The 21,852-nt window shown below is 48.9% G+C and overlaps 1 protein-coding gene across 1 annotated transcript; it reads right to left on the bottom strand.

Moving 5' to 3' along the window:
* Positions 1–18,022: 18,022 nt before the first annotated feature.
* Positions 18,023–21,520, bottom strand: LOC133916512 (protein disulfide-isomerase LQY1, chloroplastic-like). The gene is made up of 5 exons (XM_062360201.1): positions 21,251–21,520; positions 21,084–21,167; positions 20,827–20,878; positions 18,794–18,950; positions 18,023–18,379 (listed from the first exon to the last, which is right to left on the bottom strand). The coding sequence occupies exons 1-5, from the start codon at positions 21,395–21,397 to the stop codon at positions 18,358–18,360; spliced, it is 462 nt and encodes a 153-aa protein (XP_062216185.1). The 5' UTR covers positions 21,398–21,520; the 3' UTR covers positions 18,023–18,357.
* Positions 21,521–21,852: the final 332 nt, after the last annotated feature.

Here is a 21,852-nt window from a genome sequence, read left to right as displayed (position 1 = left end):
CATGATCCAATACCCGGGCGTATCGTGCCCGGGATATGCAGAAATCTCTTCTGGGACGACCTCGGGGACGGGTGTCCACTCTGCCATGAAGTCAGAGAGTGCCTGGCTTTTGATCGCTTGGCGACTAACAAAGTGCAGATCGAACTCCGCCAGCTCCACCGCCCACTTGACTACACGCCCAGTGCCTTCTCGGTTCCGGAGGATGGGTCCCAGTGGGTACGTGGTAACCACCGAGACCTTGTGCGCTTGGAAGTAGTGGCACAGCTTTCAGGATGCAATGAGCACGGTGTAGAGCAGCTTCTGAGCCTGGGGGTACCTTGTTTTGGCCTCCCGGAGGACTTCACTGATAAAGTACACCGGTCGTTGTACCCGGTAGGCCCGGACCGCGGCCTCACTCGAGGGGCTGTCGCAGCCCCCAGGCTCGGCGGTGTGGTCGGGGCTGACCGGGTGCTCGGGCTCTACTCCCTGGTCAGGAGGAGCCGAGTGCTCGGGCTCGACCCCCTGCTCGGGGGGAGCTGCGAGGACGAGGGAGTGCTCGGGGGCGGCCGGGAGCTGGGACCCAGCACCTGGCCCCGCGCACTCGTCGCGTTCCACCACCAGCACCATGCTTACGACCTGAGGAGTGGCCGATACGTAGAGTAGTAGTGGCTCGCCTTCGGATGGAGCCACCAGCATGGGTGGTGAGGTGAGGTACTTCTTCAGATCGCGGAAGGCCTGCTCGGCCTTCGGCGTCCAGTCGAAACGACCAGTCTTCTTCAGAAGCTTGAAGAGGGGAGCCCCCGCTCCCCAAGTTTGGAGATGAAGCGCCCGAGGGCCGCCATGCAGCCGACGAGACGCTGGACCTCCTTGAGTCGAGCCGGGGGTCGCATCTGCTCGATGGCCCGGATCTTCTCTGGATTGGCCTCGATTCCTCGGCTGGAAACCAAGAAACCGAGGAGCTTGCCCGCGGGTACCCCGAAGACACATTTCTCGGGGTTGAGCTTCAGGCGGGTAGTGCGGAGACTGTTGAAAGTCTCGGCAAGGTCGTCGAGCAGGGTGGCGTAGTCTCGGGACTTCACCATGAGATCGTCGATGTAGGCCTCGACATTGCGGCCAACCTGCGAATCAAGGGTGATGAGAATGGCGCGCTGGAAAGAAGACCCTGCATTGCGCAAACCAAAAGGCATTGACATATAACAATAAGTCCCCACCGGGGTGGTAAAAGTAGTTTTTTCTTCGTCCTCTACGGTCATGCGAGTCTGGTGATACCCAGAGTTTGCATCTAAAAAACATAAAAGATCACATCCCGTAGTTGCATCTACAATTTGATCTATGCGGGGCAAGGGAAAAGGATCTTTTGGGCAAGTCTTATTTAGGTCGGTGTAGTCCACACACATGCGGAGCTTGCCGTTGGCCTTCGGGACGATAACTGGGTTCGCCAGCCACTCGGAGTGGAGGACTTCTCGGATAAATCCGGCGTCGAGGAGCTTGCCGACTTGCTCCCGGATGAACTCCTGGCGCTCAGACGCCTACCGCCGGACCTTCTGCTTCACCGGGTGTGCGTCCAGGCGCACAGCCAAGTGGTGCTCAATCACCTCCCTAGGGATCCCGGGCATGTCGGACGGTTGCCATGCAAACACATCGGCGTTAGCCCGGAGGAAGGTGACGAGCGCACTTTCCTATTTGCCATCCAGGTCACCGTCGATGCGGACGACCTGGGAGGCGTCTTCGCCCACCACGACCTCCTTCGTAGGAACAGAGGCGTCGGCGGCGAGTCGGGGTTTGGATGAAGAGGGTCACAGGCCCCCTGTAAAGCCTTCGACCTCGGCCTGGGCTGAGACCAAAGCTATGTACGACTGCTCGGCGTAGGAAACGGCGCCACCGGAGTCGGTAGTCACGGAGATGGGGCCCGCTGGGCCCGGCATCTTGACCATGAGATACGCGTAGTGCACAGCCACCATGAATTTGGTGAGCGCCGGACGCCCGAGGATGGCGTTGTAGGGGAGGGGGAGCTCCGCGACATCGAAGAGGACGTTTTCCGTGTGGAAGTTCTCCCGACTCCCGAAGGTTACGGGTAGCTCGACCTGCCCGAGGGGCAGGGAGTGCCTGGGCGTCACTCCACAGAATGGAAGCGACGGCTTTAGGCGCCTGGAGGGCACCTGCAACTTCTCGAAGGCCTCCTTGGAGAGGAGGTTGAGGCCTGCGCCCCCATCGATCAGCACTCTACCGACCTTGACGTTGCAGATGGTGGGGAACACTACCAAGGGCAGTCGTCCCACGCCTGCAGTACTGGCGAGGTGATCGGCCACACTGAATGTGATCAGAGCGTCCGACCATCTCAGGGGCCTCGTGGCCTCTTCGCTCAGGGTTGCCGAGCACACCTCGCGCCGCATGGTCTTGATGCCACGCCGCGAGGAAGGAGTGTAGGCGCCTCCGTCGATGAAGGCGACGGTATGCTCGGGTTCCTGGAAGCCGAGCTCGACGTTGCCGGGGGTGGCCTCAGCGTCGCCTCCCCCGCGGGACTCGTCGCGCTCCCGCTGGCACTGCTCGACGAGGCCTTTGACCGTACGACACTCTGTGAGATCGTGCCATCTGGTCTGGTGGATCAGACACCATTTGCTTGGCTCGGGCCCTGCAGGAGCGGGAGCCCTCACTGGAGCGGGAGCCCGGGCGGGGGACGGAGCCCTCGCGGGAGCTGGGGCCCTTGCGGGAGCCGGGGCCCTTCCGGGAGTTGGAGCCCTAGGAGGGGCCCTGGCCGGGGCCCTCGCGGGCGCGGGCTGTCTGTCGACGGCCGCCCGGCGTTCTTGCCGGCGGTCGGGCTCTTGGGCCGGCCTATGGGCGGGGCCCTGGGCAGGTTCGACAGGAGCGGCCTCGCGCTTTCTTCTCTTTTTCTTTTCCCGCCTGTCGGAGCTGGAAGAACTTGGTTGGTCGGCGGCGGGGCGCGAAGCATGCCACGCCCGGGCCTCCACCGCCTTGGCGCACTTGTCGGCCAGTGCGAAGAGTTCCGCAGTGGTCTCAATTTCGTGCGTACCTAGCTTCTCAAGCATCCGCTCGTCGCGGACGCCCTGCCGAAAGGCGACGATGACAGCGTGGGGGGCTATCCGTGGAATGGTGTTGCAGACCTGGCTGAAACGCTGAATGAAGCGCCGCAGCGTCTCCCCCTCCTGCTGCTTGACGGCATGGAGGTCGCACTCCAAGCCGGGGCTTGTGAATGTGCCCTGAAAATTAGCCACAAACTGGTGGCAGAGGTCATCCCTGGAGCTAATAGATCCTGGGGTAAGTTCATGAGCCAAGAACGGGCGGAGCCCCTCAAGGCAACATGGAAATAATTTGCCATCACCTTTTCACTGCCTCCAACCGCCTGGACGGCCGTAGTGTATATTTGGAGGAACTCGACGGGGTCGATGGACCCGTCGTACTTCTCCGGCAGCTCAGGGCGGAACTTGGAGAGCCATTTGACCCGTCGGAGCTTACTAGAGAAGGCACGTCAGCCGATGCCGTACCCCGTGGCGCGGGCGACGTTCCTTGGCGGTGAACACCGGCGAGCCGGGGAATCCTGGCAATCGTGGGCCGGGAAAGAGGAAGCTTGGTCCTCAACCTCGGCCTCCTGCCGGGTCTCCCGCTGGCGCTCGAGAGTGACGCGCGCATCTTCGTGGCCCCTCCGCTCATTGAGACACAAGCGGAGGTCCTGGGCTTCGGACGCGGCCAGGGGGTAGCGCTTTGCCTGGAGGTCCCCCGGCCTGTGCGAACGTTGCCAGTTGATAGGCCGGTTCGGGTGGCGCCACGCTGGGTGGTGGCCCGAGAATTCCCGACCAGCACCTGGCGGCGAGCAATGCCGACCAGGGCAGCGACTTCTTGGATCCAGCGGCCTTCTGGGGTTTTCGGAGTCGCCTGAACAGGCGGATGCCTGAGGAGAGCTTGCACCGCAAGCAGCGCGCTCCCGGGGCCGGCCTCGCTGAAAGCGAGCCTACGCCGAAGAGGCACCCGACGCTGCCCGGAGTTTCGACCACTTGCTGGGGGTTGGATGGTGCACCGGCGGCGGCGGCGGCCCTGCTGGGCCCAGCACCTTGGTCCCCTTGGGAAAGGAACACCGCGCGTGCAGATCACGGTTGCTGCTGGGACGCAGCAGCGGCTAGGGCCTCCTATGCGAGGGGCTACATTTCCTCGCTGGAACTGGAGCCGGAACGCTGGAGGCGGTGCCCACCGGCCATTTTTTCTGTGGAAGAAAACAAACAAACAGATTCAGGGATGTTCCCCCCTACCTGGCGCGCCAGCTGTCGGAGTATTAACTCCTGTCGCAGGGATCCCGAGAGACCCCTTTTTAGAGATTCGACCGGGGGGATGATCTTGAATAAGTTCGTCGGAGAAATGAATGAGAGTAAATGCAGTGTCCGGTGGTGGGGGTGATGATCTAGTGCAGAAAGAAGTAAATGCACCGGAATTTAGACAGGTTCAGGTCGCACGGGGGCGTAATACCCTACTCCTGTATGGATGTAATAACTGTCCTGAGGAAGTCCCTCAAGGTTGTTGCTGGTTACAAGAATATTTGTCTAACTAGGAGTTTGAGGCTCCTTGTTCTTCGGCAAGAACTGTCCCTTGTGTTGGTCTATGGTTCGGTTCTTGATGCTTGGGTGCTTGTCCCTTCGATCCTTGGATCGTTTTCTTCTCTTATGTGCCGCCGGCTCTTTTAAGCACTCGCCGGCTGCGACATACCCCGAACGGGATGGAGGGGGGCACAAGTTCCAAGACGCCGCAACTGGGAAATGCGTCATCATTTCTTCTAGGTGAACTGACCGGGGGGTGGAAAATGCGTCGCACGCCTGGTCACCTATCACCATAAACGCCCTGGCAACTGACGCCGTGGAGAGCGCCCACCGGGCAGCCGCAGAGCAACCCGGCGTGCCCGTCCTGTCTTGTTCCTCTGCCACAGCAGGGCGGCAGACGGAACGCCTTGATCCTTGCGATGCTATCCCGAGACAAGCCGGATGATACGGGACGGGACCCGTGCAGTTAATAGCCTCACGCATCTCTGCCAAAACATGGCAGGAACTGACACCGCGGCGGGAGCAGTTGGGGATGTCAGGCTACGCACGCTCATTAAATGCGGCATCAAACCTCTGACTGATTGACACCTCATCGGCGGGTCCCTCGGGGGTCTTTCTGGGTCGTCAGGGCACCGATTGCTCGGGGGTACTGTTCACCTCCCCGAGCACTCTCTCCCGAGAATGCCTATCCTTGCCCTCGGGGTACCGGGTGCTCGGGGGTATTGTTCACCTCCCCGAGCACCCTCTCCCGAGCACTCTGGCTCGATCCTTCGGGGAACTGAGTGCTCGGGGGCCGCCACGTGCAGCCTCGAGCACTCTCTCCCGAGCACTATTACGCGAATCCTCGGGGAACCGAGCGCTCGGGAGCTGCCACACGCAGTCCCGAGCACTCTCTCCCGGAACTTAGCTCTTCTGATCATCGGGGGACTAGGGTGCTCGGGGGTGACCGGGCACCTCCCCGAGCACTTTCTTCTCGGTACTTAGACTCCGTGGATCATCGGGGAATTGGGGTACTCGGGGACCAGTGACTGTGGCCCCGAGCACCTTCTCCCGGGACTTGAACTTTTCTCACCCCACAGGAGGGACCTCGCGGGATGGCGCCGTGTGGCGGATGGCTGGCCTGGCCTCGGGACTCAGGGACCCCCAGTTCTTGATACACCGACAATGTCCTTCCTAACTACTTCTTGAGCTTTGGCAAAATATTTCTTCTTATTTCCTTGTGGAGATGATATTGTCTTTACAAATGTGGCCCATGTAGGATATATACCATCTGCAAGGTAATATCCCATTGTATAATTGTGACCATTGATGCTATAATTCACTTTTGGAGCGTGACCTTCAGCTAGCTTCGCAAAGAGTGGAGAGCGTTGAAGAACATTGATATCATTGTGAGACCCAGGTAAACCGAAGAAAGCATGCCAAATCCAGAGATCTTGTGAAGCAATAGCTTCTAGAATTATTGTAGGCTCGTGAATATGACCGTTGTACATACCTTTCCATGCAGCCGAACAATTCTTCCACTTCCAATGCATACAATCAATGGATCCTAGCATTCCTGGAAAACCTCTTGCCTCCCCAAATGCAAGTAATCTAGTAATATCATTCTCATTTGGTGATCTCAAATACTCGTCTCCAAAAACTTCAATAATAGATTTGACAAGCCTTTTCAAACTTTCTATAGCGGTACTTTCTCCAATACGAACATAATCATCTGTAGCATCCGCTGCTACTCCATAAGTTAGCATACGGAATGATGTGGTAACCTTTTGCAAACAACTTAACCCAAGTTTACCGGCTGCATTTCTTTTCTGCACAAAGTAATCATCATGTTCTTCTACAGCACGCATTATGCGTACAAACAGAGAACACCTCATTCTAAACCTGCGCGGGTACGATAACAATGAGCCATACATACCACGATCTACAACAAAGACAAATAAAAATATATATACTAATTACGAACCTGCGCCTGAACAAAGTAGGGCCGTACGTAAGATCATCCGAGAAGTAGTCTTGATACAGTCTCAAATGCCATACTTCTCTGTTTTGATGAACTACTTGATGCCCAAGGATAGATCCACCATGATACGATTCATTATCAAGCTGATATTGATTTTGTGTTATGTGTGCTGCAGCAACAATAAATTCATTGTCGTCATCCGATGATGACGAATCCAAGACCTCTTGCATGAGAAAACTATGACGACTCATCACAAAACAGATCAATTTTTCCTCAGGTGTTGCATGCGGACAAGAGGACGGGAGCAGCAGACGAGAGCCTACTACGCGTCTGAAACCAAGGATTAACGCTCGGGATCGACAACGTGCGCCAGTGCTTGACTCACGCTTCTCCGATCGACGGGCGTGTCTTGGCATGACGGCTCGGGATGGACGTCGCTGCTCGCCTCCGCGTGTCTGGGTGTGACCGCACGGATCAACGCCGTATCTTGGCATGACGGAGTGTGTCGTTCGATGGCGTGATGTCCTGAGAACGAACACGAGCGAGGCGCGGCGCTGCAAGGGAGACGGGAGGGGCGACAGGGAGCAGCGCAAGCGCAGGGAGACGACGAGCGGACGATCGAGCGGTTGGAAGTTTGCCTACGTGGACGAGTTTTAAAATATAGGAAGTCACAAATAGGATATCTACTGAGGGGGGAAAATTTTAGGGGTAAAATATTTTTGGGATGCCTCCCTATATCTCATATAAGGAATTAATTTTAGAGAGTCTCTTGGGATGCTCTAACAATAGAGTTTGGCATACTACCGATGGGGCATGGTTTAATTAATTAGGAGAATTAATTAACGTGCATGCAACCAACTATCCGTTTCAGTCACAGATTCCGGCCTGCTCCTCGTGGGTGTTGTGGCGCACGTATCCGGCCTGTCGTCGTCCTCCCTCCGTTTCAGTCGCATATTCTGCTATTCCGTTTCAGTCGACGGAAGGAGTTTTCGGCGAGCGGCCGTGGAAGAATGGAGTATACGCCGGGATGCCGCTGAAGGTCAAGTGGTATCCTGCATCACTCGCCGGCTACCCAGGAGCGCCGCGTGCTGATTTCAGTGTACGCCCAGCGCCCACTCGCAGAACTTTAGGCCTTTAGGCTTTAGCAATTAGCAAGTAATTTCTAAAGTAAGCCTACCAATATTTAACTGGCAATATGATTCACTAATTCAGAATGACTGAATGAGTACTCATTCAGAATTCAAAAGGAGGGTGACATTAGCTTGATGTTGATGGAAAATTGGAAATCATTACCTTGAATGCTTGATGGATTCAGAAGGAGTAATCATTACTTCAGTAGCTTCATCCAAATACGGAATTAAGTCAGAATGAGTAATTCAGAGTAATCATTAATTCAGAATGAGTAATCATTAGAATGATTGGTTTGCTTTAGTGCTTGAATGTGCCATGTGTGTAGGACATCAATAATGAAGAGTTTTTTTTTAACCGTCCAAACAGTATTCTAATTAATCATTAGGAGCATTATTATTTATAAATACCACCTCAACGATTAACTAGAATATCATTCTGGTAGTCCCGGCACGTGTTTTGTGTCCAAGATCGGAACACATGCCTTTCCAACATGTATATCACATCATAGCTTAAGAAAGAGCGAGTAATTAAAGTTATCTTACAAGTTCTTAAACATACAACCATTTGCAACAGTTTACATAAAGAGAAACTACACAGCAAAAGATTAAAACCTTAACAACAATAAAAGGAGAGTTGAGTCATATGCTCTTAGGCTCCACCCCAAAAACTACGTCTCACCAGAGTAGGATGCACTACTCTTGCCCACCACTTGAATCGGCGGGCACGAAGTAGCCAAACACCGCATCACCCCCACCAGCAAAACCTAAAAATGCAGGCATGAGTACGAATGTACTCGTAAGACTTAAACCATATAGAGCACATATACATAGCTCAACTCCAAGGATTATGCATTGAGCTGTTAGCAAGAGTAGGTCACAAGGTTAAGTAAAATATATGCGGTAAGCAACCTAGACACAATGTGTGAGCATCTATACTTAACTAAAAAATAACTACACTTTCTACCCTGTAAACCACAACTTGAACATGTATGTATAGTAACCATAATATCTCATCAACAAACCACCAACCAAAACCATCATACCATAACCTTATCCCACATTCGTAAACTCTATGACCGATACAAATGAAATAGTAGCATGCTCATGATCGAGAGCGCGATAATTCGAATTGTTCTTACACTTTGCAGGGGGTACAAATTTACCCACACGACTCGAAGACCACTTGGCTTGTGCTACTCACAAAAGTACAAACAAGGTGGTACTCGAGTCAACCTTTCTCATACCCGGAAACACCCACTTGCAATGCCCCTGTGGCACCGGGGTTACCGCGAGCGTGTTTCGGACACCGCCAGCTCCCCGCCATCTTGCTTCTCCTTTTCTTTTTCTCTTACGTGTTATAGAGCCGCAAGTCAAGTGTCGGCACGGTATATGATAATCGGCTTACCTTACCATTAGATCAGCATACGGTGAGTAAGGAAAGTGCTAGAGCCAACTGTACCGACGGACGACTTTAAACGATACAAGTGGTCTATGGCATCCGGGCTCCTCTCCTGAACTACCCAGAGGACTCCTCCTGGGCAGAAGATACCCCTAACACAGCCCACATCTCCCCTCAATCTCACATCTCAACCATCCATCTCAACCTCATCTTTGTATCTGTGAACAATGATTAAGCCCTAAGCTCGCGAACAATGGCAGCACCATCGCTCGGCTTCTACCGAGAACCTAAGCATTGCTAAGCATTTCGAATAAACCTTGAAGCTAGACAACAACTATATCATTACGGCTACAAGGATAAGGATTCATTAATAAGTCAAGGTAGAGACAATTTATCAACATAGGTTCTACCCATATCAACCTGACACTGAACTCAACACGTGCAAACATACATAAAGCATAATTTATCAATTTTAGACTCCATTTAATTTGAATAAATGGTGCAATATGCTTAGATGCTTGCCTTTCTGCTCTGGGGTTTGCCTGATACTTCCCGAACAGAACTCGCAGAAGTGGTGTGCCTCGGTGTCGCTCTCGATCACACTCGCGTCACGCTCTGGACATTTGTTCGCTTAAAGAAGAATGCGTGCAATGATGAGCATGAAGGAAGTGCAATGCTTCATGATATGAGTTTAAAGCATTAACGATTTCCTTAACTTTACTTATTGTTAAACATTTAATATTTTCTGGATTAATTAAGTTTAAAACAAAGCTTAGCCCTAATTATAAAACTAACTATGCTTAGCATGAGTATGTGTATTTTTACTGAACAACACATAAATTAACAAGATTTACATAATTGATTTCATCAATTTTGGAGCTACCAATAATTAATTATGGATTATTGAAGCTCAAACCTATTTTATTAACCCATGCAATTTAAATACACATTTTATAGCTCCCAGTATTTTTATCATGTAGATTATGATCATACGAATCAAACAAAATCGGTTTCACTATTTTTGGGGAAATATTCTATTTTCTATGCACTTTACGACTTTCAGACAAATTACTAGTTATACACTAGATCCATTTCGCATTTTTTGGAGTATCCGGATTACTAAATGGGCCTAAACCTTTTTAAACCGATTGCCTTCTAGCTCGAGTCATGGCTGGTGGGGCCGGCTTGTGGACTTGGTCTAAATGGCCTGGAGGCCATGCTCAGAACAAAGCAGCCATGGCCGGCGGTAAGGCACGCGCGGTCCGCCGGCGGCGAATGGCAGCGAACTCCGGCCGGCCGAGGGTATCTACAACAACAGCATGACACGGGGAACCCACTGGAAGCACACACGGTCAATGGCAATGGCCAGACGGCAGCCAACAGCGGCGCACATCGAAGTCAGCATGGCGGCAGCTCGGTTCACCTCGCCGGCGGATAGACGACGATGCAATCGAGCTGGACGAGGGCAGCTGTAGCTTCTACGAGGATGTGCGGACCCAACGGTGTGGCTAGACGGCGATGGGCCCAACAGAAAATAGGCTGGTGGCGAGCGCCATGGAAAGGCGACAGCCGGTTCTCGTGGAGAGACGCGCCAGCGTCGGGCCGGAGCAAAAGCGACGCGTGAAAAAGGTTTAAGTGGTCGTGTGGGAGCTCACCGAGCCACGAGATTTGAAGGTGGAGCAGTGAATAGGCGGCTCGACAGATTCGTGCTCGGGCACGACAAATTGGCGACGGCGGCTGCGCCGTGCGCTATGTGCTCACGACAAGTGAGAGAGAGAGAGGAGAGAGAGCGAGCGGAGAGAGGGAGCCAGGGGAGATAAGGAGTGACGGTCGACCCTCGGGGTCAAGGAATTCGGTGCCGACATCGTGTGTCAACGGCCGACCTCCATATTCAAGGATTTCGGCAGCAGAGGGCTGTGAGGGAGAAGGGAATGACGGGTGGGACCCCATGAACAGTGATGACCGAAGCAAAATATCGCCTCCAATTCTTCTATTCAAAAGAACACATTCCCTTGGTCTAAAAATTATGGGACAAATTTTGTTTGAAACTACAATTCATGTGCAACCCATTTTAACTAGTTTGACCCATAATGCCTAAGCCAATTTCAAACTAAAATCCTCCAAACATGCAACCTTTTCTAACTTGTGGTTATTTTTATGCCCTCAAAACTATCCCCAAAAATTTGGAAAAAATCATTTATATTCTTCATATTGCATGGAATAATTTCTAAATTTGTTTCCAACCCTATGTTGTATAGCAATATTGTGAGTTTCTTAACAATGCACCAATTAACATTGATTTTCACAAATTATGTTTAATTGAAATTGCAAGTTAATAATTGTTCAAAAAAATTAAACATGATGCTAATGATGCTTAATTACATACTTAAGCCATTTGGGCTATCACATTTTTCAAACCAATCTCCATCTATGTTCACTTCATAAAGTCCGCCCTAGCTCCTTTTTCGGGCTAGATCGACCACTGGATAGAATTCTTGTGTACAACTGCTATATGTATATATATTGAGTAGCTTGTTCCTACTGTCACATAATCTTATAATTGCATCGATTGTATTTTGTGTAATTGGCTTGCCTCCAACTTAAATTTGGAATTAAAATATCGCCCTTACTTCCAAGTTCCAACACGAGTTGCTTTTGAATGATTTGAGATTTGAAAAAAAGCCATTTGATCGATCAGCTAGTTACAAAAGGAGAATTTGTGGCATTAATTGAAAGATAAAGACTTTAGTGTTGCACCACCTAATAGGGCTCCAATTGAATCAAGAATCTCAAAGGAAGGATCAAGGTGGTTAAATTGCAAAGATATCGACATCAAATTTCATGTTTCCAATCATTCAAACCCGTAAGAAAAAAAAACCTCGCATCGTCTCCTCGGAGGCGACTCGAGGGTGACATGCCAGCACCCCGAACCACCTTCTCCACTGACCTTGGCTCGGGCACAGCAGCCACCGCCAGTCGGCGGGAGCGGTGCCACTATGTTTCTCGCTGGATCTCCTTTTCTGAGGGGTGGATCTGGCTGTTAGCGGTCGGGTTCTGCCTGGATCTGTTGCCGGCGCAGCCCACTTCGTCGTGGTTGGACCATGGCGGCGACGGGTCTTGGATCAGCTTGCTAGGACGCGGCACCGCTTGGTGGCCGCTGGGGAGTTAAGTCCTTTAGGCGGCAATGGTGGTGCAGTTCCCTCACCCCCTCCCCTTCATTGAGGTGTTTTTCTCTAGTTTGGTTGGGCTACAGTTGTGCTGGCGGTCATGCGGGCCTTAGGCCGGCTGTGGTGGTCGGCGCATGGTGAGTGCCCCGTCGGGCTGGCCTCTTTGCTACCGACATCAACGCGGGCACCAGCGGCCAGGGTGCACGCTACTACATCACGCTTTGGGCGGTCAACGGCGGTGGCTGGTGCGATTGGATGGTGCGTGGCCAACGTGCCTTGCACCGCATGCCACGCGCTTCCTAGTTTTGGTCGCTTCTTCCAGCCTCGCCTTGGATTGCCCTCTATCCCTCAGTGTCATTAGCTCCTCCCCCTGTTGGATTTCCTCTTCTCTCTGGCCTAGCCCACGGGGAGTCTTGTGGCATGTGGGGGGGGGGGGCTTGGGGTGGCACATGCTTGTAGAGTCTAGGACGTTGGTTGGGGGTGTGGGTGCCCCGGGCAAAAGCCTTGCCTGGCATTTGTCCTGGGCTGACAACGGCAACGCTCGAAGGCGCCGCTTTCCTCCATGGAGGCGTTGCTGAAAGTGTCCCACCCGTCTTTCTCTCGCCATGGGATCTCTCAGGTGAAAATCTTGTTCGTGTTTGGATGGGCTACAACGATGCTTCAGGGCTGTTTCTTCCCTGGAGACGTCACCTTGGAGGATCCCACACTGCGTGCTGGTGACTGCGGACATTGTTGTGGCAGGGACCTCCTTCAGCATTGGTTGCGATCACAACACCGGGCCTTTGCAGTGGCAAGTTGTCGGTGATGTCTTTGTTTCTGTTGGTGTTACGTCTGTTCCTCACGTTTATTGTCTGAAATGCTTTGGATCACAAGAGCTACGATAGAGTCAGAGCTATTGCGTTAGGACGTCCGACAAGCTCAGCAATGATGACACATTGCAGCTCTCTCCCCTAGTGCTGTTTTGTGGTGGCCATGGGCAGGGACAAGAAGACATCGGGACAGAGGCTGAGGTCTGTGTTGGAAAGTCGAAACTGCTTGGCTACATATGTGTGACGAGCTTGACTTATTTGAGTGTTCGTCTTTTGTCGTCTAGCGCTCACGTCTTTGGATATTTTGTCGGTTGGCCCTACACAACCATGTAGTTGTTAAGATTTTTAGGTCATGTTTTCCTCTTAAACTAAGTCAACTCTCTCATTCTTTAATAATATTGGCATCACTAGTGTCGTCGTTTTGAAAAAGAAAAAAATCATGCTTCCAATGTTTCCTTGTTCTGATTGTCCGCATTGCAGACCTCGCAAAATATAATCAACAGAACCTCGAAGAAAATTTGGCAGACTCAAATTTTGATAGACAAAATATAAGAAAATTATTTTCTTAGTTACTTTTTGTTTTAGTTTTCTGCACGTACATCATCGGTTTGCATGGCTAGTTCCTGGAACAAATGAAATGAAATTAAAGCTGCATTTCGTATAAAGAGATGGGTCACGGATGTTAGGTGTCCCGGCCGTGGCCACTTCAGCAAATCGCGATATTGCAAGTTTTGATGGTCAGCGCATATCAATGATTAAGCAAGTACACTGAGCATCCTCGATATAGAGTAATTAAGCATTTAACATGCTTCCGGTACATAAGCAGCAGGTCAACTCCCGTTTACAGCATTGTAGTGTCGCACAAACACGCGAATCAGTTTTCGCATGCAGACGGCACATGCATGCACCTAAACGGTAACTTATTCATATAGAGTAGTAGTATGAATAAATAGCTAATCAACACTCATGCCAGCATGTTGCATGCATGCTCAGGACGATCAGGCGGCCACGCATTTGATGCTGGCTGATACACTGGGTGGGAAGGCAATAGTAGAGTTAAAATAGCAGAAGCATTTTGTGATGATGCCACTGTGGCTACCGGCGCTCGGCATTTGGCTTGCAGGTCCAAAAGTTAGAACGACGTCCAACTTCAAAAACAGTGGAACGGCCTTTTTAAACTCGAGAAAGGTTTTGAAGCCAGCAGGGCACTCAGCTTTGGATGGCGCTGGTACAGGTGCCGGAGCCGGAGTCGGAGCTGGTGTCGGAGCCGGAGTCGGTTCCGACGTCGGAGCAGGTGTAGGTACCGGGGTCAGAGTTGGAGTTGGCGTCGCTGCAGGAGTCGGAGCTGGTGTCGGAGCCGGAGTCGGTTCCGACGTCGGAGCAGGTGTAGGTGCAGGAGCCTGGGCCTGGGCAGGTGTAGGTGCAGGAGCCGAGGTCAGAGTTGGCGTCGCTGCAGGAGTCGGAGCCTGCGTCGGTGCAGGAGCGTGGGCCTGGGCAGAAGCCGCGAGCATGAGACCCATGGCGAGGAGCATGAGCGCAGAGGAAGCTCTGGACTTGGATGCCATTGCTAGCTTCGCTTGCCTTTCAAACGTATCAACCATGCCAAGTATTTATAGGGCCAACGGCAGCCACCGTGCGTGTACATGAGAACTCGCCAAGTTCTTGCACTGGCGCAGTGCGCGCGCGCGCGTCAATCAGGTCAAAAGTAAATTTCCACCGGGGGAACGTGCACTCGTGGACAATATTCGAAGTCGCATTCTCGGCATAGGCTTGGTTGTTAGCTCCAAAAGAGATATGATGCACGTGTCTACTCTTGTGCCAAGAATATAATTGCCGCCTGTGGACTTCGAGACCTGCAAGCACGTACGTACGTAGAAATATGCATGCTAAACTTTTTTGTACCAGCTCACTTGGCACGTGCCTACATGTATTGGCTACAAAATCTCCAAGGTCTAGGCTCTAGGATTAGGAATACCGGAGCATGCGACAATCAGTGGCGGACCCAGAGGGTAGTTCAGGTGAGTCTGGAACTATCTTGGATCTAATCCAAGTTTGATTCAGTATGTGATCTAGCTCATGGTTCATCCAAAGAAAAAAAAAAGAAAAAGTCTAATCAGGTGCCTACCCAACGCTCTGACACTAGATCCGCTACAGGCGACAACCAAGACTTGAACTCACGATCTCACAGCATGTGCGTGCTTATAATCTATCTAACCATCTCAACTATCATCTGTTCATGAGTATAAGTAGCAAAATAAACCATTTTGATATCTTCTTATCACCGAACGTGACATCTTCCGGTTGCCCTTGAAGGCGCTACCTCTACGTGACATCTTCCGGTGCAAAGTAAACCATGCATGGTGGCATGCCCGTATCCCTTCTACTTCGAAAAAGAAGGTTCAGCTTAATTTCCACGCCTCCTCTCATAGAGATGCATGTGCTCCGGCAAACAAAGCCAGCCCCGTCTACACTACTGCAGAAAACTCTCATCAATATCAATTTAAAATTATCATTAATAATAAATTCTAAATCGATACTAATTACTCAGTACTGATAGTCGCTAGCTACCAGTGCTAGATATGAAACTGATACTGAAAATCACTATCACTGCCGGTTAGTGACTCCAACTATTATCAGTGTCAGTTGAAGCTACCAAACGACATTGATAGTCGGTCATGATTCAATGTTTTTCGGGTAAAAAAAAGCTTAAATTTTTTTTCGCAACTAGAGGCACTCGAACAGAAGTTGCTCACCTGAACGCACCCAACACTCGCAAAGTCAAGCGATATTCACTCTCATGTAGCAATCAGGACTTGAACTCAGGATCTCACAGTAGATGCGCACTTGTAACCCCTCTAACCATCTCAGCTATCGTCCATTTATGAGTATAATGGAGAAATAAATCCTTTTGATATCTTTTGACCGAACGTTTAAATGGCTATTTAGATATCTAAATTGCCTCTAATAAAAAAGTTATCCACTACAAAGTTGTACATCTCGTCGAGTGCTACAATATTCATATAAAGTGTGTCTCCGTCCGACTCAGTATTTCAAATTTGTATCCAAACCATACAGTGTTTAATAAAATAACCATAACTTTTGTATACAGAGTCTGATTTCGACGTTTACTTTCGAAGCTAACGAAGAGGTGTATACGGAAATGATACAAGTCTTTAGACATGTACACTTCTTTACCCCAAAACATACTCGGAAGATCCTCGACAGGACCTCTGGAGTTTTTTTTAATTAAAAATTGACCTTCCCGATTTGCTTGGAAATTTTTTGAGACATTGTTTTATCTGAAAGTTAGTGCTACGTAGACGTTTTATCAATCCGAGTTACTAAACTCACGATAAAAATATTTAAATTTGCAGTTTTCATCTTTATAGCTAAATATGTGGCTTTTTCAATGATTCCTACTAGTTTTACAGTAGATCCAACACTTTAGTTATGATCCTGCGTGTGGGTCATTCAATAGTTTTTATTGGTTTATTTGCGTATCTATATTGCTTCAAATAAAAAAGTGATCGATTACAAAGTTGTAGATCTCGTCTAGAGCTATAATTTTCCTATAAAGTTTTTCCTCGTGTGACTTTGTGTGAAAAAATTATGAATTTTTTAATGTGAGCTGTCAACGACTACTGCTGCAACTTTGTTATAATTATTTGGGTATATAAATGATCTCAAATTAAAAAAATCAACTAAAAAGTTGTAGATCGCATCGAGAGGTATAATTTTTATATAAAATTTTTCCCTATCTAACTTTGTGTTAAAAAGTTGAATTTTCTAAGATGAGTATGGACAGTAGTCATCATCGGTGGCGATTTGTGACTAAAAACAACACTGATACTTACTATCAGTGAGGGTTTATGGTTAGAATCAACACTGATATATTAGTGTCAGTTCGTGACTAGAACCAACACTGATACATTCATTATCAGTGCCGGTTCGTAGCTGTAACCGACATTGATGTATCAGTGCCGATTCTTAGCTTTTCAGTCGTTATTCACGCACGAAAATTTAAAAATCGATACTGATACGCCTTTAGTAACAAGATATATATATATATATATATATATATATATATATATATATATATATATATATATATGTATGTATGTATGATGTTATAAATGAACGGTTCTACCACATGTGCGTAGAAATTTGCGTTACATTGACACCATCACAACCGCCTCCACAACTGACGGAACATGGGCTGGTGGACATTCGGAGTGATGTCAAGACTTCGTTAGCTGCCATACAGATCGTACATGCGCAAGTACGTCCGTACGTGCATGTGAAATGCTGTAGAGATTTTATAGCGGAAAAGGTCCATCTAAATAGAATGTCTATTTAATGGTACAAGCACACATATACTCCGGAAGTTTAATGGTGCTTGTTCACGTAGAAAATAGAATGTCTATTCAACACCTTAATTTGGTGATTTTGAAGGTAGTTTTGCCACTATGGCAGATGAAGTGGATGCTATATAGTGATGATTGTTTATAAAAATATTTTAAAGTGGGAAATATACTTTGTTTTCTCTTTTCTTTTCCTTCTCCGTTCTATTTATTTGTTTTTTTCATCTATATGGGGTTAAATATGGCTGCACCATCAATCTTCAAGCGTTTGATGGACGCTGGTTCTCCCATTTTTCTTTTTCCTTTACTAGCAGTGTCGTCGATGGAACACTGCAGGCTGCGCCGTGCGGCCGCCGACTATCTATGAGGCTGCGACGTTTTTGGGCGGCCACAACCGACATCAACACAATTCCTCAAGTTTACTCCAGAAAAGTTCATTCAGCTAAGGCACACATGCCGTTCCCGCATGCTTACCCCTCATGGAAAAGATTCACGTACTGACAAATGATATTTACTCTTGCTAAAAGCATCCTCCATAAGCAATTCAAAACACAACTTGTTCTCGATTTCTTTTAAAAAAAAAATCAGCACACACCTATATATTATGAAAATATTGGTCACTTGAATGCAATAGGTATAATTAAGCACAAGCACAATATGGAGAGTCAGAGTGTGAGACCAGTGGTGCTAGCTCCGAAAATTAAAAGAACATGGTATCTTACATTCGCTGCAGAATGATCAACGCTTCAACTTAAGTCATCATCTTGGGGTAGCCGGGTTTTTCTTTTCCTTTCATTTGGAAACATGGAGGGGCAATCATTTGCATGTGACTTAGAAACTTGCATAGATATTTACCAAAAAATTGACAGACATAATACAACATAAAACAATCAGAATGATCCTGATGGCTGACAATAGGTGAACCTCTGCTCAGTATGCCATGGAATCCTCGGATCAGGCAGTAAAGGTACATCCTGGACATACCATCACTTGCCAGTAACCAAACCTTCAATCGTCATCCTTGAACTCCCTGATCAGCCATCCACAGAAAAAGGGGGAAAAAACATCAGACATCTCCTTGTCAGAGTTTCATCTTATCTACTAGATTTAGGAACAACATTTAGCCAAAATCTTGACAATATAAGAAAAAGAGCTAATAGGATCTTTCTCTTCTCATGGGCAAGTATCAAAGGAATAATGTCCCCACACGTTACGTTCCTGTATCACCAGTCAAACAATATGAGCTAGATGTGATAAGCAAATTTGCCATCTCTACATAAAGGTGTGATTATGCTTCATCTATTAAGACATGTGAAGTATTATTTTCGTAATTCAACAATGGTGCTTGGTGCTCAGAAGTCGTTAACATGATGATGATGCTAGCAATCATAAAAAGGGAACACGGAGGCACATATGCAAGAGCTTTGCAGAAAAAACATATTACCTGCGATCAAGATAACGTGGTTGAATTCCAGTGCCCTGGCATGTGGTGCATGTCAAGGAGCCGATACCCTCACAGTTGACACACTGTGATACTTCAGTCTCGCCTCCACCAATCACAACAGTAACATTGCCCTTTCCGCTGCAAAATCTGCATACCTCTGGAAAATCAACGATTTCTGTTTAATATTCCAATCTACTATATGCTGTCACAAAGAAACAAAAGGAGAATCAGCACATTTAAGGGTCTGTTTGTTTTTTATTGTGATTGTGGATTCTAGCTTTTAAAATTAGAATCGAAAACAAACAGACTGATTTTACAATCCACAGTTTGAGGCTAGATTGTGCCACAATCCACAATCCAAGAAAATACTGCTTCTATCAGATTATGGCGCATATTTACCCACCATTGACATTACAAACATAACGTTTTGCTTCTTTCTCCTCTCTCTCCCGAGCTTCTTTCCCCTCTTTCTCTCCTGAGCTTCACTCGTTGGCGAACGACGACGGTACCTAGTCTCCCACCAGACCACCACTGTTATCGCCGTTCATCTTTGCCGCTTCCTCTTCACTTCTCGAATCCTCTTCCCTCCCCCCTCGAAGCCCCAAGGGGCTCGGGGGCTCAGATCCATGGAGATCTCACTCGAGGCATCGGGTGGTTGCCGCCGGCGCTGCTGCCCAAGCTCATAGCTCCCTTCGAACTCAACCTTCCGGTCGTCCCCTTCGTTGGCGGGGTGCACGGTGGCAGCGGTAGCGTCGACCTCCCAACCGTGGTCGCCTCATCGCTCGTCGAGATCGGCGGCTGGCTCAAGCAAGCGAGGTCCGAGCTTGGAGCCTGTGTTAGAGGGCGCGTGTCATGGGAAGTAGGAGGCTGCTCCGCCGCCACCGCCGCCTACGACGCCGACAACAACGGTTGAGGGGGCTCCCTCCCAGTCTCGTACCGGACAAGGGAGAGAATGGAGAGAGAGCAGAGCCATTTTGGCCAAGGTGATCGACGGCGAACGGCGACGGTGTCAAGGCCAAGGCCACAAGACAGCGAGAGGAGGCGAGCTGGGGCGGCTCACGGTGTACGAACGGCATTGGCGCAGCTCTAAGCGAGCTCAGCCACATGGCGGTCGGCTCCTGCGTGCTGTGGGGAGAGAGAAGAGGAGAGATTCTAATAATCTAGTGTTGTTTGTTTCAGATTATACATTCCAGATTCTAACAATCCAGATTCTAAATTGTGAGAATCAAAATCTGGATTGTTAGAATCACAATAAAAAAATAAACATGCCCTAAATAGTACTACTATTTGCAGTATGCATTGCATGCCCAAGCAGTCATATAATTCCATCATGACTAGTTTGTTGAGTTCATATAGGAAACTTTTTAGCCCTTTTGGTTTGCAATATGACTAGTTTGTTGAGTTCATATAGGAAATTTTTTAGTCCTTTTGGTTTACAACATTAATTGATATTGCGACTCCAAATAGGTTAGTGTTTGCCTTAGCCATTTGCCATGAATCATGATGCTCATTAACAGCTTTGCTACCAAAAAAACTTAGTTGAAGTGTCATTTTTCCTCATTAAGTCAAAGAATAAACTGCCTTTTGCCCCAACACTGTCATACCTTAGTAGATCACAAAAGCTTAGCTGGAAACATTGTATATTTGAGAATGATGAAGATTGTAGCAATAAAGCATAACTGCAACTCAAGTTCCGATTTCCTGACTTTGCAAATGTCACACATGGTTTTTCAGCCAAGTCCTTCTACTAATGTTTTGCAAAAGTATAGTTGAAATGTTGAGCCTGATGTAAAAATCCCAATTGCAGAACGAGAATACAAAGAAGAGGAACAAGCATGCATTCTTTTTTTTTTTAGAGAAGAAGAGTATGGATTTAAATTCATGACCTCAACCACCCCCCAACTTTGTGTTCTACCACTAGCCCTGAAGGGTGTCCTCAAATTGCCAATTAAACTAAACCATATTAGTTGAACAGTAACTTAAAAGAAATGAGCAAACTAAGCATCAATCTAAGGGGCATAATCATCACATACGCGCGCCGGAGCCGCTGCAGGGGAAGCACGGCTGTGTGTTGTCCCTCTTTGCCTGCATCAACAAAAGGCAAAGTTGCAATCTCCCATCATTTAGAAGTACATAATCAGAATTGGCTTGGTTCTTTCAGTTTTAGCCAACCAGTTTCTAAGATACTGGTAACCTCTGTATTAACTTCACCACACTTAATTGCTCAACGCCCTCGTGTGGACGGGAGACGATTCGTTACAAAACAAGAACCAGGGAGCAAAGGACTCACAGCATTGTCGATTTGCGTCTCGTAGAACACCGGGACGCCTATCCCGACGGCGATACTGACGACGCCGACCGATATGGCCACGATCTGGAGCCACAAAAGAAGCCGCGCGTTAGTCGAACTCCGCGCGAACAAAAGGATCTAGGTCGAGCCGCGAACGCATGGCGTACCGTGTTCTGGTCGAGCTCGGCCTGGATGCGAGGGTACCGCGCCCCGGGCCTTCGCCGCCGGGGCAGCGCCGCCATGTAGGGCGAGGAAGGAGTGGAGGAGCGGACGGAGGAATGGAGCGTGGTGAGCGGCGAGGCGGAGGTGGCCATGGCTGCGTCACGCGTTGGCTGCGGGGCGGCGTTCTGATTGCTCTTGGGCCGCGGTGTCTGGTTTGGGTCCGGAGGACGGCGGCGTATCCGAGCGGAGGGAAGAGGGGAGTTTTGGACCACATGTTTCTTTCTTGTGGATGATGAGGGACATGGGCCGTAGAGTATGACGTGTATGCGAGTGTATCTGGTGCAAATGGCAAAACTATTGCGAAGTCTGCAAATTACATTGTGACCCATACGATTGTGTTCCAACTGATTGATTGGCAAACGGTAGAGTTTTGACTTTGAGTCCTGACAGATGTAGCCTACTTCTATTCTACGTTTAGATTTGGAGGAGGTGTTGAGGGGGAGTATCCGTCTTTCCTTATCGAAGTAGATTAGACTTTTTAGGTTAATTGATTGGTGTATAGTAATAAGGATTTATTTGGTGGAGTTTTAGTTCTAAATTTTTTTAA

This window comes from Phragmites australis, chromosome 4 (genome assembly GCF_958298935.1).
Source record: "Phragmites australis chromosome 4, lpPhrAust1.1, whole genome shotgun sequence".
Classification (NCBI taxonomy): domain Eukaryota; kingdom Viridiplantae; phylum Streptophyta; class Magnoliopsida; order Poales; family Poaceae; genus Phragmites; species Phragmites australis.
This window is presented reverse-complemented; position numbering and strand designations above follow the sequence as displayed.